Source organism: Propithecus coquereli, unplaced genomic scaffold (assembly GCF_000956105.1).
Source record: "Propithecus coquereli isolate 6110/MARCELLA unplaced genomic scaffold, Pcoq_1.0 Scaffold83, whole genome shotgun sequence".
In the NCBI taxonomy this organism is placed as follows: Eukaryota; Metazoa; Chordata; class Mammalia; order Primates; family Indriidae; genus Propithecus; species Propithecus coquereli.
In genome coordinates this window covers 474,755-489,651 of record NW_012154507.1, presented here as the reverse complement: position 1 = coordinate 489,651, position 14,897 = coordinate 474,755, and the positions used below count along the sequence as shown (strand labels likewise).

General features: G+C 41.6%; 1 protein-coding gene and 1 pseudogene across 1 annotated transcript in view; one reads left to right on the top strand and one right to left on the bottom strand.

Moving 5' to 3' along the window:
• Positions 1 to 14,897, bottom strand: part of LOC105825866 (chromosome unknown open reading frame, human C14orf37) — a 134,833-nt gene that overhangs the window by 72,044 nt on the left and 47,892 nt on the right. Inside the window, exon 5 of the mRNA XM_012663768.1 lies at positions 2,997 to 3,254. Coding sequence (XP_012519222.1) covers positions 2,997 to 3,254 — 258 coding nt within the window. The remainder of the gene's footprint in view (positions 1 to 2,996; positions 3,255 to 14,897) is intronic.
• LOC105825829 lies at positions 6,955 to 7,566 on the top strand (annotated as a pseudogene).

Genomic DNA, 14,897 nt, shown 5'->3' with positions numbered 1-14,897 from the left:
CAGCATTCTACCTACCACAAAATCCATCACAAATAGGGCAGATTTTCCACTATTTCATGTGACCTGAGAGTATTTAGGAAACTGTATCAATTAATATTGATCCAGAAGTTATTGATTTTGAGTTACTAGGAGATAATCCTGTCCTTCCAGGAAAAGGTTGGTTGGCTAATAAAATTCTAGACCCAGACACAACTCAAACACAGTCTTCCCACGGTGGGAAAAAGAACAGTTTGAAACATCTGTTCTTGCTTTGGTTACCAGGAAACCCACAATGCTAGAAACATGTTGACAAAACAAATGTATCAGGAAAAGAAGTGACAGCAAAGGTAAGAGACACCTAGGGAAATAGTAAATTATTATAATAGGAAAAAAATCTGATACTAAAAAATCTCAGGACCTGGGAAAATCACCTTTAAAAGCATAAGAAATCACTGAATTAGTATCACTAATTTAAGAAACTTTAACTGGAACTGAAACTAGGAGACAGGACAGGAGGACAACAGAGCTATTTGTCCTGAGCCTCAAGCCTGACAAGCCTTAACATTTAACTGCTATGAGGCAAAAACTGGGAACAACCCAAATGTTCATCAGCAGGTGACTAGATAAACAAAAAGTGATACATCCTTACAATTGAATACTATCCAGCTATACATATATATCCATATATATATATATTACATGTAACAAGGAACGAATTACTGATATATACAACATAGTTGAATCTTAAAATCATTATGCTAAGTGGAAGAAGCCAGACATGAAAAGGTACATACCGTATGATTCCATCTGTATAAAATTCTAGAAAATGCATACTAATCTACAGTGACAAAAGTACATGAGTGGTTACCTTGGGCTGGGGGCCAGGGCAGGAGGAGTCACTGGGGCTGGGGTGATGGAAACGCTTTGCATTGTGATTGCGAAGGGTATACAACTGTCAAAATTATCGAATTGGATGCTTTCAGTGGGTGTAGTTTATTGTATATAATATATACCTCAGTAAAGTTGATTCCTTAAAAATCTGACTTCTTTGCAGTGGTAAATTTGTGCTGAGGAGCATGATAAGACCACAGCTCAAATGACCATTCCAGCCTCTTCGTATTTTTCTAAGATCCGCAGTCCCTCCAATTACTTATAAGTATTTACAGATGGCAAGCCAACTTCATGAGTGGTAAAAGTTGGTTTCTTTGACCACAGTCCAGGGGCAGACACCATATGACCTCCCTACTTCTTTACAAAGACAACCCTCTCCCCCTTGCTCCTCTCTCCAGAAAAGTGCTGGAGTTTCTGAATATTCATGCTTTCCATACTAAAAAGACTTTAAATGTACATGATACTTCCTTATCATAAAGCCACCATCTGGGAAGTCGCTTTATGTGTAGATTTTTGTCTCTGTTTTTAACCTGCTCAATAATAAGACATCTTTGTATTTTGTATTTTATTTCATTCACTTTAAACCTGTTCATGTAGAACAGAAGCATTTCAGACTAAACATTTGTTAACTTGTTCACAGACCAGTGTTCATATTATCTTGTGTTTGTTTTTATAACATTTTGATATTATAATATTTTGATACCTGTATAAGCTTTTATCAGTTTCATTTGACATGTCTTTAAAGTAATTATTGCCCAATACATGCTGAATTTGGCCAGAAAATAATTCAGTATATATTGTCTGTCCATTGGAAGTCCATGTCTTATTGTTTTCCCTCCGTGCTATATGCATATTCCACGGGAAATCCCAGCTACACCGCAACTACCACCTTTACGCCAACCTATAGGGCGATAATCCCATAATTATATCCAAAGCAAAGTCCTGGACCAACTTCCAAATTTCAATGAAATACCCCCAAAACTGGTATTTTTATCAGTTTACCTGACTCTTAAACCTGAAGGTGTAAATGGGTCCAGCTGTTAAAGACTAAGAGAATTTTAGAGAGGAGATTTCTTTGGAGAAGAAATCACTTCAATCAGGTCAAGAGAGTGGGGCTTCAAGAAGTCACTCCGAGGTTAATAGTGCCTTCCCTGACAAGCGGAGAGGGGCAGACTGGGAGCTTCCCTGCTGATAGGGAAAGGAGAGCTGAGTTGGGGGTCAGCCTGCATCCTCAGAGTCTCTCACCTTGAAGGCAGGCCATGCACAAGAGGGAGTGAGCATGAGGTGGTCTGGACACTCTGGCTGCTGAAAAGAGACTGTGTTTGACAAGGTGATGCAGCCATATGAGTAAGGAGAAAAGTCACAGGACTGCCCACCTGCTCACCTAGAAGCAGGGGAAGAACTTTCCCCAGGGAATAAATTCTAAAAGGACAGAGTGGGACAAAATGCATTTGTTTTCTGACTCCAGTCCACTCAGGCTGCTGGTTTAACGTACTGGTGACATACATCTCCTCCCCATTTGGAAGTCCCCCTGAAGCCTACAACTGTCTTCTAGCTGGGAAGGAAAAACAGAATTCCTTCCAAAAATCAGGCAACCATGCTCGTAATGGGCAGTAGGAAACTGTTTGAAGCCTGGTTATATAAGAGCATGAATATAAACTTATTGAAGAAATAATGGATAACTTTTTCCCAAATGAACTACTCATAAGTATAGAAAATCCATGTGCCTGTAAACCCAGCATTCTGGGAGGCCGAGGCAGGAGGATCACTTGAGCCTAGGAATTCAAGACCAACCTGAGCAACGCAGTGAGACCTCATCTCTACAAAAACTTTAAAACTTAGCTGGGTGCATTGATGCACACCTGTAGTCCCAGCTATTCAGGAGGCTGAGGCAGGATTGCCTGAGCCCAGGAGTTGGAGGCTACAGTGAACTATGATCACATCCCTGTACTCCAGCCCAGGCAACAGAGCAAGACCTGTCTGTAAAAAATAAAAAGAAAGAAAGAAAGAAAGAAAAGAAAATCCATTCTGTTCCACAATAGCTGCCAATGAAAGAAAGCTGTCACCCTAGAAAAAAATGAAAGGAAGTACAAGAGGAGGGAAAAGGAAACAGACATGACTCTTACCCAGGCCTTGATTCTGCTGTTCCCACTCGATGGCATCTGGCACCTGGTAGGTGGCTCCCTCTAACAGGCCCATGTTTCCCTGCTCTAAGTCAGGTTCTTGGGATGTGACACCAGGGAGAGTGAACCCTGGCAGCTCAGTGTCACCATCCAAGCCCTCATCCAGGGAGTCTGCATCTTTATCCTCCTCATCTTCTTCCTCATCTTCCTCTTCTTCGTCTTCATCTTCTTCATCCTCTTCATCCTCATCTTCTTCACCCTCTAGGCAAAAAAGAAATCAAAGAGAAATATGAAGACATACGATGAGTACAAAATCAAACAAATGAATCTTTTGAAATGACTCAAACACTACAAAATAATCATGCTTGACCTTTTAAAATAAATTTTTAGAGCCCAAGTCAGACAATGTGAGCTTTGCAGGATTATGTGCCCACTATATATCCTATATTTTAAACTTTCAAAACCACAGTTATGTCAGATAAGTATCACGTATTATATTTACTGGAAGTCAAAGTTCAGGTAATATGAGTTGGTATTAAAGTCATTTATATTTATTAAGGGTAGGAAACACCTCCTTCCTGTTTTATGGAGGTCATTAAAGGTTTATCAAAAAACACACTGAAATACTAACAGAACTTAAAAAGAGTTGTTCCAATCCCTTTATATCTCCTAATATAAAGAAAAGAATTCATTATTTTAGCATTTTTTCCTATTCTTCCATGGCAGTGAGTAGAACTCATGACAATGTTAAGTAAGAAATATATAAATTCACTCTTGGATCCTGTTCTCCCTATGGAGGAATAATCCAAAAAACTGGAAAAATTGCATCAACATTCTCAATCCAACTCTGAAGAAATTGGCAAATGGAGTATTATCAAGGACAGAAAAGCAACACATGAAAAATTATCATTATCATCATAAGAGTTAACATTTACAACTTGTCATTTTCAATCCTTCAAGCGCAGTGGATTTAAGAAACGTAAGATCCCCAATTTCGTTTTGTTTCACCAATTTTAACTTCCTAGGAATATTTCAAGGCCCCATCATCATGGATGCACCCCTGAAGCCCCAATGAAAGCCCACCAAGCTCATGGAAGGCCTTCCCTTTGGTCTCTCCCCTTGGTTCTCAACCCAGCGGTGACAGCAACAGGGAACCTCATCACACAGTGGAGAAGAGAAGGGAGGGAGGAAGGACAACCACAGCCATGCAAGAATTTTGAGATTCCTTTCTCGCTTCTACACGACTTTCTCCACCCATACCCCTTTTCCTCTATCATTCAGAGGTTTTTAACTTTTAAAAAAATAGTACTTCTAATCTCTCTTTATTCATATATGTTCTTTAACTTTATAGGAGTAATACTTGTCACTCTTTCAAAAATACAGCAAATATTTACTGAACCCCTCATGGGCGCTGTTCTAGGCACTGGGGATAGAGCAAGAATGTCTCTGCCTTCGTGGAGCCCATATGCCACTCAGGGAGACATCCAGCAGCCAAATAGATACACCGACAGACAGACAACGTTACACTCTGATTATAACCTAACTGGCAAGAAGACAGAAAACGCCAGGTGCTGCTACTTTAAACAGGGAGATTAAGGCAAGCATTTCTGATTAGGTAAGTTTGACCAGAGACCATACCAGAGACCATACCAAAACAATGAATTCTTTTGTTTAATTTAGGTCAATATCTATAGCAAGAACATTCCCAGAAGAGGGAAAAGCAAGGGCAAAGCCTTGAGGTAGGTGTGTACTTGCCGTGTTCAAAAACAGCTAAGATTGGCCTGGGGGGCAGGGAGGGATGGAGAGAGCACAGGGAATGAGGTAGGGGCCAGATCTGATTTTTAAAAATGACTCTGGTTACAGGGTGGAGAACAGGCTATATCAGAGCAAGAGACAAAACAGAAACACTCACTAGGAGACTATTTAAAAAATAGGGACTAGATGCTGGTGCTTTGGACTAGGGTGTAGTCTGGGAAGAGGAGAGAAGTGGTCAGGTCTGAGGTGTAATTTGAAGATAGAGCCCTGCTGGTAACGATGATGTGAGATGTGGGAGGAAGATCCCACATTACTGAAAATGGGAACTAAATGATAAAGAGCGAAATCAAGAATTTTATTTGAGATACAGTAACCGCGTGATGGCCAAATGGAAATGTTGGAAGTCTACGGAAGGTCAGAGCTGGGGATAAAAATTTTGGAGTCATCAACTTATAGATATTATTTAAAGCCTTGAGACTGGCTGAGATCATCCAGTGTAGGTAGAAAGGCAAATGGTCCAGCCCACACTGCGGGCAACCTGCCATTTAGAGGGCGGCCAGCATGGGGAGATCCAGCCAAGGACACAGCAGGGTGACCGCTGGCGGGAGAAGAACCAAGAAGAGTGTGGGGTCAGGGAAGGCAAACGAAGGAAGCACTTCCAAGGGTCTGAGGCACTGAGGGTGTCTCTCTGGCTTTGACATTGAGAGAGCAGTGGCGACCTAGACAAAAGTTGTTTCCGAGGAATGACAGGGACAAAAGCCAGGTTGGAGTGGTTCAAAAGAAAATTAGAAAAGAAGATACAGCAAACATGGAAAATCTAACCAGAAATTTGGCTGAAAAGGAGAACAGGGCCATTAAGGTATAGTCGGAGAGAGAGATAGGGTCAAGGCTAGGTTCTTAGGAGACACTAGAACTTGCTCATAAGTTGATGGGTGAGACCTGGTAGGGAGGGACAATTGACCATTCTGGAGAGAAGAGAAGCTGCTGGAGCAATATCCAGGGAGACAGGGTATGGCAGAGTAGCTGCACACGTGGACTCTGGAGCCGCAGGGATTTACTACAGCGGTGTGATTTGGGACAAGGTGCTAGACCGTGTTGTGTCTCAGCTTCCTCATCTGTAAAACTGGTATCGTTCCCACCTCACAGGGCTGCTGCAAGGACTACATCAGTTACTACATAAGGCACTTAGGACTAAGCCTGGCACACAGTAGATGCTGTGTGAGGTTAGCTTCTTCACAATTACTGAGAGGACGGGATCCAGCGCCCAGGCTGCCTCCGACACAGCCTCCCTGCAACAGGAGAGGCAGGGAAAACGGGCTCCGGCGCAGGCAAGTGGGCAGATTCGATGGTGGGAATATGTGAGAGCTATCTTCATATTTCTTTTATTTTCTCAGTCAAACAAAAAGCTGGAAAGCAAAAGAGAAATGTTGGTGGTCTGAGACGAGAGGAGAAAGTGTGAAATAGTTGTCTTGGAGAGTGGGCGAGTGAGTGACTTTTCTGGGGAAATGTGGTAGGACTGCCAGGCGGCCCTATGGGCCCACTTGAGATGTGACATCACATATTTAAAGTGAGATCTATTAAGATGGTTGTGTGTTTTCCTCCAGCCATGTTCACAGGCTTGGGTGCATGGGCGGAGAGGTGAGTAGGCAGAGAGATTGAACCAGCGGCAAGTTTTACTGGGAGAGCTCTCTTTGGAATGTGGGGGAGGCAGACAGGGTAAGGAAGAGTGTCGACTGTGTGAGAAAGAGTAATTATAAAGAGAGACCAGGGACTCTAACTAAAGAGAAGTTGAGGAGGAGGTCAGACAGAGGAAAAAGGATGGGGTAATTGGATTATGGAGAACACTATCAGGGACCCTCGAAACTACTTGAGGATTTCCACTTCTTTGTTTTAAACTCTGGACAGGTTTTTTTCTCCTTCTCTTTGTGGGGGCGGGAGGTGGAGGGATATGGAGGGAGCGGCACCCCATCCCTCTCTCAGCATGGCCCCGAGGGCACCCATGGTCCACAGCTTCACAATGTGGCAGGGACGCCCAGCTGTCATTCACAAGTGCCTGTTTCTGTTCTAGAAAATGGAAAAGAACAAAGGCCAGAAGGAAGGTGCAGGAGTGAACCAGGAGTGAGGAGGAATCACCGAGTCAGAGTAGTAACCTCAGGCCTCCAGGCCAGGGCAGAAGGAAGGACAAGCAGACAGACATCTAGAGGAGAAGCCAAAGATGTTGACCAGGAAGATTCAGCTGTGGGACACTAACGCCCACATCACCTGCTGCCTGTGCAGCTAGGACCTCATCAACGCCACGATGACAGAGTGCGCGGCCACGTTCTTTAGGGGTTTCCTGGTAAAGTATTTGGAAAAGAATAACACCCGCCCTTCGTGTAGGATTGTGCTGTCAGAGCCACCTGCTACAGTACATCGATCATGACAGAACCATGAAAGATATTGTTTACAAATTGGGACCAACCCTCCAAGAATTGGAAATAAAAACACAGAGGGAATTCTATCACAAATTGGGCATGGAAATACCTAGAGACATCAAGGGGGAGACTTGTTCTGCAAACAACACTTATATTCCCATCCAAATGGCAAAACCAAAGCAGATGACAGTTCAAAGAGACCTCAGAAGAGAAGCAAGAAGAGGACAGTGATTGATGATCAAAGGAGTGATGGATGAATAGGTGAGCGTCTGCCTGGAATGCAATGGCAGCAAACTGTGGGGAATGAAAGAGAAATGGACCAGCTAACGGTCTTATATCTAAAGAAGTTCATCACCAGAAAACGTAATCTTTCAGCTTTCAACAAGGTAATAGTTGATCCATAATTAGAAGCTATGGCAAGTCATTTCTTATTTGTATAAATGCTTCAAAAATTCTTTAGTTTTGGGTTTTTTATAAGTTTGTTTGAAGATGTTAATCAGAAAAAAATCTCAATTTGTTTTGCCTACCCCACCAGGCAGCCAGACAGGAAACAGCAGTGAGGACTGGATGAGTGAACAGATAGATGGAGAGAGAGATAGAATTGGATACTTTCAAATTGTGAAAAATAATGAGAATAAAATGAAACCTGGTGACCTGCTGGCGCAAGGTGGGGGTGGTGGCTGGAGAGTTACATGAGCTGCGTTATTGGGAGCCCACCCGAGGCACTGACACATGTGTGAAGCTATAAATCAGCAGCAGGAGCCAGCTCTGCACAGATAAGAGAAGGCACTGGAGGGCCTAAACAGGCGTACGTTGTTTGAGGCACAGTTTTAATAGATCCCCCAGGCTGTGTGGAAAATGGGTCGTGGGGTGCAGAAGTGGAAGCAGGCAAGGAGGCCGATGACAGGTGTCCAGGAGAGGACCATGGTGGTGCAGGGAAGGTAGAGAAGTGGACAGACTTGAGGTGTGTTTTGGAGAGAGCAGCGGGCAGAACAGTGGCCCCAAAAAGATAAGCCCACATCTTGACCCCCAGACCCTGAGAATGAGACCTTATTTGGGAAAAGGATCTTTGCAGATGTAATTAAGAATCTACAGATGAAATAATCCTGGATTATCTTGGTGGACCCAAAATCCAATGACAAGAGTCCTGCTAAGAGTGAGGCGGAGGAAGCCTTGAAACACAGAGGAGAGGAGAAAGCTGTGTGCAGATAGAGGCAGACACTGGAGTGATGCAGCCCCAAGCCAAGGAACCCCTTGAGCCACCAGAAGCTGGAGGAGGCAGGAAGGATCCTCCCTGCTGTGGTCTGAATGCATCTTCCAAAATTCACATGTTGGAGACTTGATCCTCAGTGCAGCAGTGTCGGGAGGTGAGCCCTTTAGGGCGGTGTTTAAGTCATGAGGGCTCTGCTCTCATGAATGGATTAATGCCACTGCGAAAAGGGCTTGCAGGAGGGGGCCCACTATCTTCTGCTCTTCTGCCAGGGGAGAACGCTGCAAGAAGGCCCTCATCAGATGCTGGCACTTTTATCTTAGATATCTCAGCCTCCAGAACTAAGAGGAAATAAATTTCTGTTCTTTACTAAAAAAACAAAAACAAAAAAAAACTATTTGAGAACTTTATAGACCTTCCTCCTATAGACAGGAAGTGGCTAAAAAGAGCACATCTTTATTTTTGAAGCATTATAAAATCACTTTTAGTTCCCCTTCCTCCCGATGAACCTAAGAGGCTTGTGTTGATAGAATAATTGTGACAATATGAAACTGATTCTCTAGGATCGCTGTTTTCTGACCACTACCATCCACCAACTACCATCCACCACTTCCATCCACAGCTTCTACTTTGTCCTCAACATCTTCAGTTAATCTCTCCTTTTTTTTTTTTTTTTTTTGAGACATAGTCTTGCTCTGTCACCCCAGGTAGAGTGCCTTAGAGTGCAGTGACATCACCATAGCTCACTGCAACATCAAACTCCTGGGCTCAAGCAATCCTCCTGCCTCAGCCTCCCAAGTAGCTGGGACTACAGGCATGTGCCACCATGCCCAGCTAATTTTTCTTTCTTTTCTTTTCTTCCTTTCTTTCTTTCTTTCTTTTCTTTCTTTCCTTTCTTTCTCTCTTTCCTTCCTTCCTTCCTTTCCTTCCTTCCTTCCCTTCCTTTCTTCCTTCCCTTCCTTCCTTCCTTTCTTTCTTTCCTTCCTTCCTTCCTTTCTTTCTTTCCTTCCTTCCTTCTTTCCATCCTTCCTTCCTTCCTTCCTTCCTTTTCTTTCTTCCTTCCTTCCTTCCTTTCTTTTCTTTCTTTCTTTTCTTTCCTTCCTTCCTTTCTTTTTTTTTCCTTGCAGAGATGTCCTCTGTTACATCGCCAATGACTAGCACAGTTCTTGGCAATCAATTGTGCTCAATATGTATTTGATGAACAAATGGATGGCTGAATAAATGCATAAACAATGAAACAGATGCAGTTTCTTTTTAACCCAGCTCTAAGAAAAAACAGAATAACATTTAATAAATAATTACTAAGACATTCCTCTGAATAATCTTGCAACCACAAAGGCAACATATAAGACCAACAGGTGTAAAACAGATCAGAGTTCTATGCATTGATTTTCTATTCATAAAATCTAAAGAGAAAGTCATCTGTATTTCAGCCAATCTTTCAACTATTAATAGTTACACCCAAGAGAAATAATGATGTCATGAACACCTCTGAACACAAAGGGCAATAGCATACCATAAACGCTCAGCAAATAAAACTGCACCAAAACCAATAACAGTATCCCCGGTCCAAAAAACTAAGATTAAAGAACTTGTTCAAATAATACTACCAGGTTATATTTAAAGGTTATAAGGTAATGCTTTCTGAATTTTTCAATATTGTTTCAATAAACCCCCAAATTCATTTTCATTTATCTGAACCCCAAATAAGCATGTAGGTCAAGGTAAAATACACACACACACACAATAATTCCACATAAAGATGGCACAGAGAAAGAAAAATGAACCTCTAAATTGAAACAATTGCTCTTGGTTTACCATATGTAACAGATACACCCCCGTATCAATATCCAGTGACAATGCTCAAGGACTTGAAGTTGTATTTGTCCTTAGAATCTCTTAAAGAAAAAAGCACTGCAACCCAGGAAGGGAAGGTTCAGAGAGTCCAGCCTGAGAAGGTCCTTCTAGTCATGTCACCTAGAATGGAAGGTTCATCCTCGTAACTGACACTTCCTTTTCCCAGGTAGACTTGGCACTGATCACATCAACACTAATAGTGACACTAGCAGCAGTCAAAGGGGCAGGAATGATGGTTTCTGAGTAGCCATCTCTCTTGACAGGCAAAATCCTCCCGACAAACTGCACACTGTTCCCACTCCCAGACACATGATATATGTTATGGAAAACTCCCTTTCACTCCTGTTAAACCAGCATCTCCTTGAAAGCTGTGTCCCACTGAATTCAGGATACGCAGTCAGGCATTGACTGAGGTTCCTTGGCATGGAGTTAACAGATTTTTCCACAGTATCCTTACCAAGATCAAGTCACTTGAGATTAATCTGATACTCTTGCTAACATGTCCACTGTCAAGAATCCTGACACCTGGCCGGGCGCGGTGGCTCACGCCTGTAATCCTAGCACTCTGGGAGGCCGAGGCGGGTGGATCGTTCTGAGCTCAGGAGTTCGAGACCAGCCTGAGCAAGAGCCAGACCCCATCTCTACCAAAAATAGAAAGAAATTAATTGGACAGCTAAAAATATATATAGAAAAAATTAGCCAAGCGTGGTGGCGCATGCCTGTAGTCCCAGCTACTCGGGAGGCTGAGACAGTAGGATCGCTTGAGCCCAGGAGTCTGAGGTTGCTGTGAGCTAGGCTGACGCCACGGCACTCGCTCCAGGCAAGAGAGTGAGACTCTGTCTCAAAAAAAAAAAAAAAAAGAATCCTGGCACCTAACAACAAGGATGAACCTGACCGAGGTGTCCGCCAATAACCTAACTTAAGTGTTCGGACAGCAGACAGCTCAGCATGCAACAGGCACTAAGACGTGGTTCAGCTTCTGATTCTTGTGCTTGAGGTGCACTGAAACAGTTAAAAATAAAACTGTAAGACATTCAACAGAAATGTCAGATAACAGTGCCACATGGCAAAGAGAGGCTTAGTAATATTAAGTAGTAGGTCTACCACTCAAATAGAGAAATGTTCTCTTGCAAGTGACAGGGAGAAAAAAAACGTGTCTAGACAGTACTCTAAGCCCATTTCATCTGTCTGGTCACTCTCTGCCAGAATCTCTTAGCGGTTGCTTCATAACCCACAACGATACTTCATACTTACACAGGGCTTTTCTTCTGAGGAACACAAAATGCTTTGCTGGCATTATCCTCCAAACTTACATTGTTAGCTAAACAGGGAGCAAGTTTTATAAGCTTTGTTTCACTTTCATGCTACTTAGCTGGTGAAATAACTACCTTGGATGTTCAAATATCATAGCAGAGCCTAAAATGAGTTTGTTCAAGCCCCATATTTTTGCCTCTCTAGGTCAGGCCTGTTTTCTTTATTCATTGCAAATGTTTCTGCCTGAAGTTCCTAAAATCAAGAATTTTCATTTTGTTCAGGAACAGGGTCATCAGTTACCTCCCAACAAAAGCAATAGAAGATGTGGGAGAAATTTTGCCCTATGACCCTGGTCGGAGTAATCTGACTCTGCTACCAAGTCCATTTGCTGTTTAAAAGGCAGTTCCCACCAAGGTGCTCAGTGTCTCTAACGGCATTGTTATCACAGCTTAGACATTTTTCAGTCTCCAGAAGATTATCTAGCACTTCCAGGCTGTTACTAATGCATCAAAGGGGAAAAGAACCCTTGGTTGAGAACGTGTCATCCCAACAATAATAGTAGGAAAACCCAGAGCAGTAACACTTTCTCCCAACGTATCCTGTCTATCCTGGACTTACAAGAAGAATAGCATCTCACCTGTCTGTATCTTCTGACTTTTGGGAACAGCAATGGTTAATTTGCATCTCCATCTTTTGCCTATTTATGCATTAGTTTTACACGTCAAATATCTCTTTTAATGGCCTTTTCTTCCCTTTACTAAATTTAAAATCAAATCTAAAGTAAACAAATTATCACACGTGAAAAAGTGGGAGGATACCATGAAAAGAAACAAGGCAGCTTCCCACAGCATAGGCAGAGAACCAATTAGTTTTTCTCCCATGATCCTCTGAAGGGAGTGGCTCTGACACAGTCCGGGAACATCTTTCTCAAAGAAGAAACATTCGTTGCCCTATGTTTTCCTGGGAACTCCTATGCCAGTAATAATCAAAAGCCACTGTAGCAAAATGGTTTCCACACATAAAGAGTGACCGAAGCCCTAGGGATGACCCCGCTTCTGTTTCCACATTTTTTTTTTTTTTTTTAATTTGGGCATCAAATTCGGGTGCAAAACTTAACAGCCAGAAAAGAAAAAAATTAAACTTGTCTTGAGAATGCGAAGGGATTCTCCAGCAGATGGCTCTCCAGGATCAGAAGGTGCTAAGGAACCTTCTGAAATTACCACAAAATCCAGCAACTCACAATGTTAAGTTGACTTGGAATTTACAGAATTTCATTACATTTCTAAAGTCTGAAATATTTCTGCCAAGTGCTTTTAAATTTTTATCATGTAATATTAGGTATATGTGAAAAAACATACATGAATGTGTGTGTGTGTATACACATATACACCATATTTATGTCATGAAGCTTCATGATGAAATGAACCACAGAGAACTCACTATTCGACTTAGGAACTAGAATGTAACTAATACTGCTGCATCTAACTGCATATTCCACTTTTAACCTCCTTTTCCTGAATGCCATACAAAATTACTGAAAGCCATCTTTTGGGACTTTCTTGCCATTCAAAATTATAGTTTAAAGTTTCACACATCTCGTTGTACAAAACACTAGTTTATTAATTTTCACTGATGTATGGTACCCATTATACTTATATGTCACAATTTATTTATTTTTCCCTGTGCCTAGGAACATTTGCAGTATTTACTTTTTGCTAATTTTTGTGTGTGTGTGCTGTTACGAATAGTGATGCTTGAACATTCTTTTTTTTTTTTTTAACAGGATCTCACTATGTTACCTGGGTTGGAGTGTAGTGGCTTTTCACAGACATGATCACAGCACACTAGAGCCTCAAGTTCCTAGGCTCAAGGGATCCTCCCTCCTCAGCCTCCTGAGTAGCTGGGACTACAGGCATGCACCATCATACTCAGCTAATTTGTTTCTTTTTTTTTTTTTTCCAGGCAAGCACGAAAACGAGGTTTATTGAGGAGAGAAAGATAGGATTATAGGGCGAGAGCAAGATATAGGTTTACAGAACATGGTACATATGCCACAGATGACGACCAGACCCATTGTCTCAGGAGGGCAAGCAAAAGGAAGGGCAAAGAGAGAGCTTGTTTCTTTCTTTTTTTTAGAAATGAGGTCTCACTGTGTTGCTCAGTCTAGTCTTAAGCTCCTGGCCTCAAGTGATCCTCCTGCCTCGGCCTCCCAAAGTGCTGGGATTACAGGTACGAGTCACCGTGCCCAGCCTGAAGACTCTTACCTATGATGTCAAGTATACCTGCTCAAGGGTTTCTCTAGGGTGAATTTCTAAAAGTGGAATTGCTGGGTCAAAAGGAATACAAGTGTTCAACATCCTAGGTAATGTCTAGATAAATTTCCTTAGCTCCACACCTTCATCAACCTTTGGCATCATCAAACATTAATTTGTTTTTGATCCAGTATGTATAAAATGATATGTCATTCCAGATGTAATTTGCACTCCTCTGATCACTAAGGAGGTTGTGTATCTTTTCATATGTTTGTGTATCTCTGTGAGATGCCTGCTCATGTCTTTTGCTCATTTTCCTATTGGGTCATCTGTCATTTTCCTACTGATTTTTTTTTGGAGTTCCCCTGGACACCAATCTCTTACCAGTTATATGGATTACAAATATCATCTCTGGTTGCAGAGCTGTATTTTCACTTCTTTATAGCAACTTTTTATTAAATTTTTTTAATTTTAATATAGCTGAATTTATCAATATTTTAAGGTTAGCAATTTTGTGTCATAGTTAAAAATTTTTTATTATGAGGTCAGAAAAATATTCTATAACTTTAGTTCAATTTTTAAGTTTTGGCTTTCACATCTGTTTTTCAACCATATGGAACTGATTTTTGTGTAGCACACAGCATCCAATATAATTTAATTTTTTTCTGTATGGACAAGCAATTGTCCCAGAACCATTATTTTTTTAAAAAATTTCTTTCCCCACCACCCTGCAGTGCCGTTTCCATCACATATCAAGGATGCTCTGCAGCAGTGTCTGTTTCCATGCCTCTATTCTGCTCCACTTGTGACTGTCCCTGTCCATGTCCCTGTTGTCTAAACACACAAAGATATAGTAAGAGCTTTATAAGTTTTAATATCTGTCAAGGTATTAATAGATACCCTCCCCCAATTTATTCTTCTTCTTTAGGAATGCACTGGCTATTCATTTCTTGGGCTTTTGTTATTCCATATAAATTTTACCAAAAGTTCAACAAGTTGTTCTAAATTAATGCAATGTAAAAATAAAATAATGAAATCTTATTTTTATTACTTCATTCCTTCTATTTTCTTTGAGTTTCTTCTGTTTTGATTTTATAGCTTAGGTGGAGGCTGCTTAGCTCATTAATTTTCAGCCTTTTTTCTTTTCTAATAAAAGCTTTTT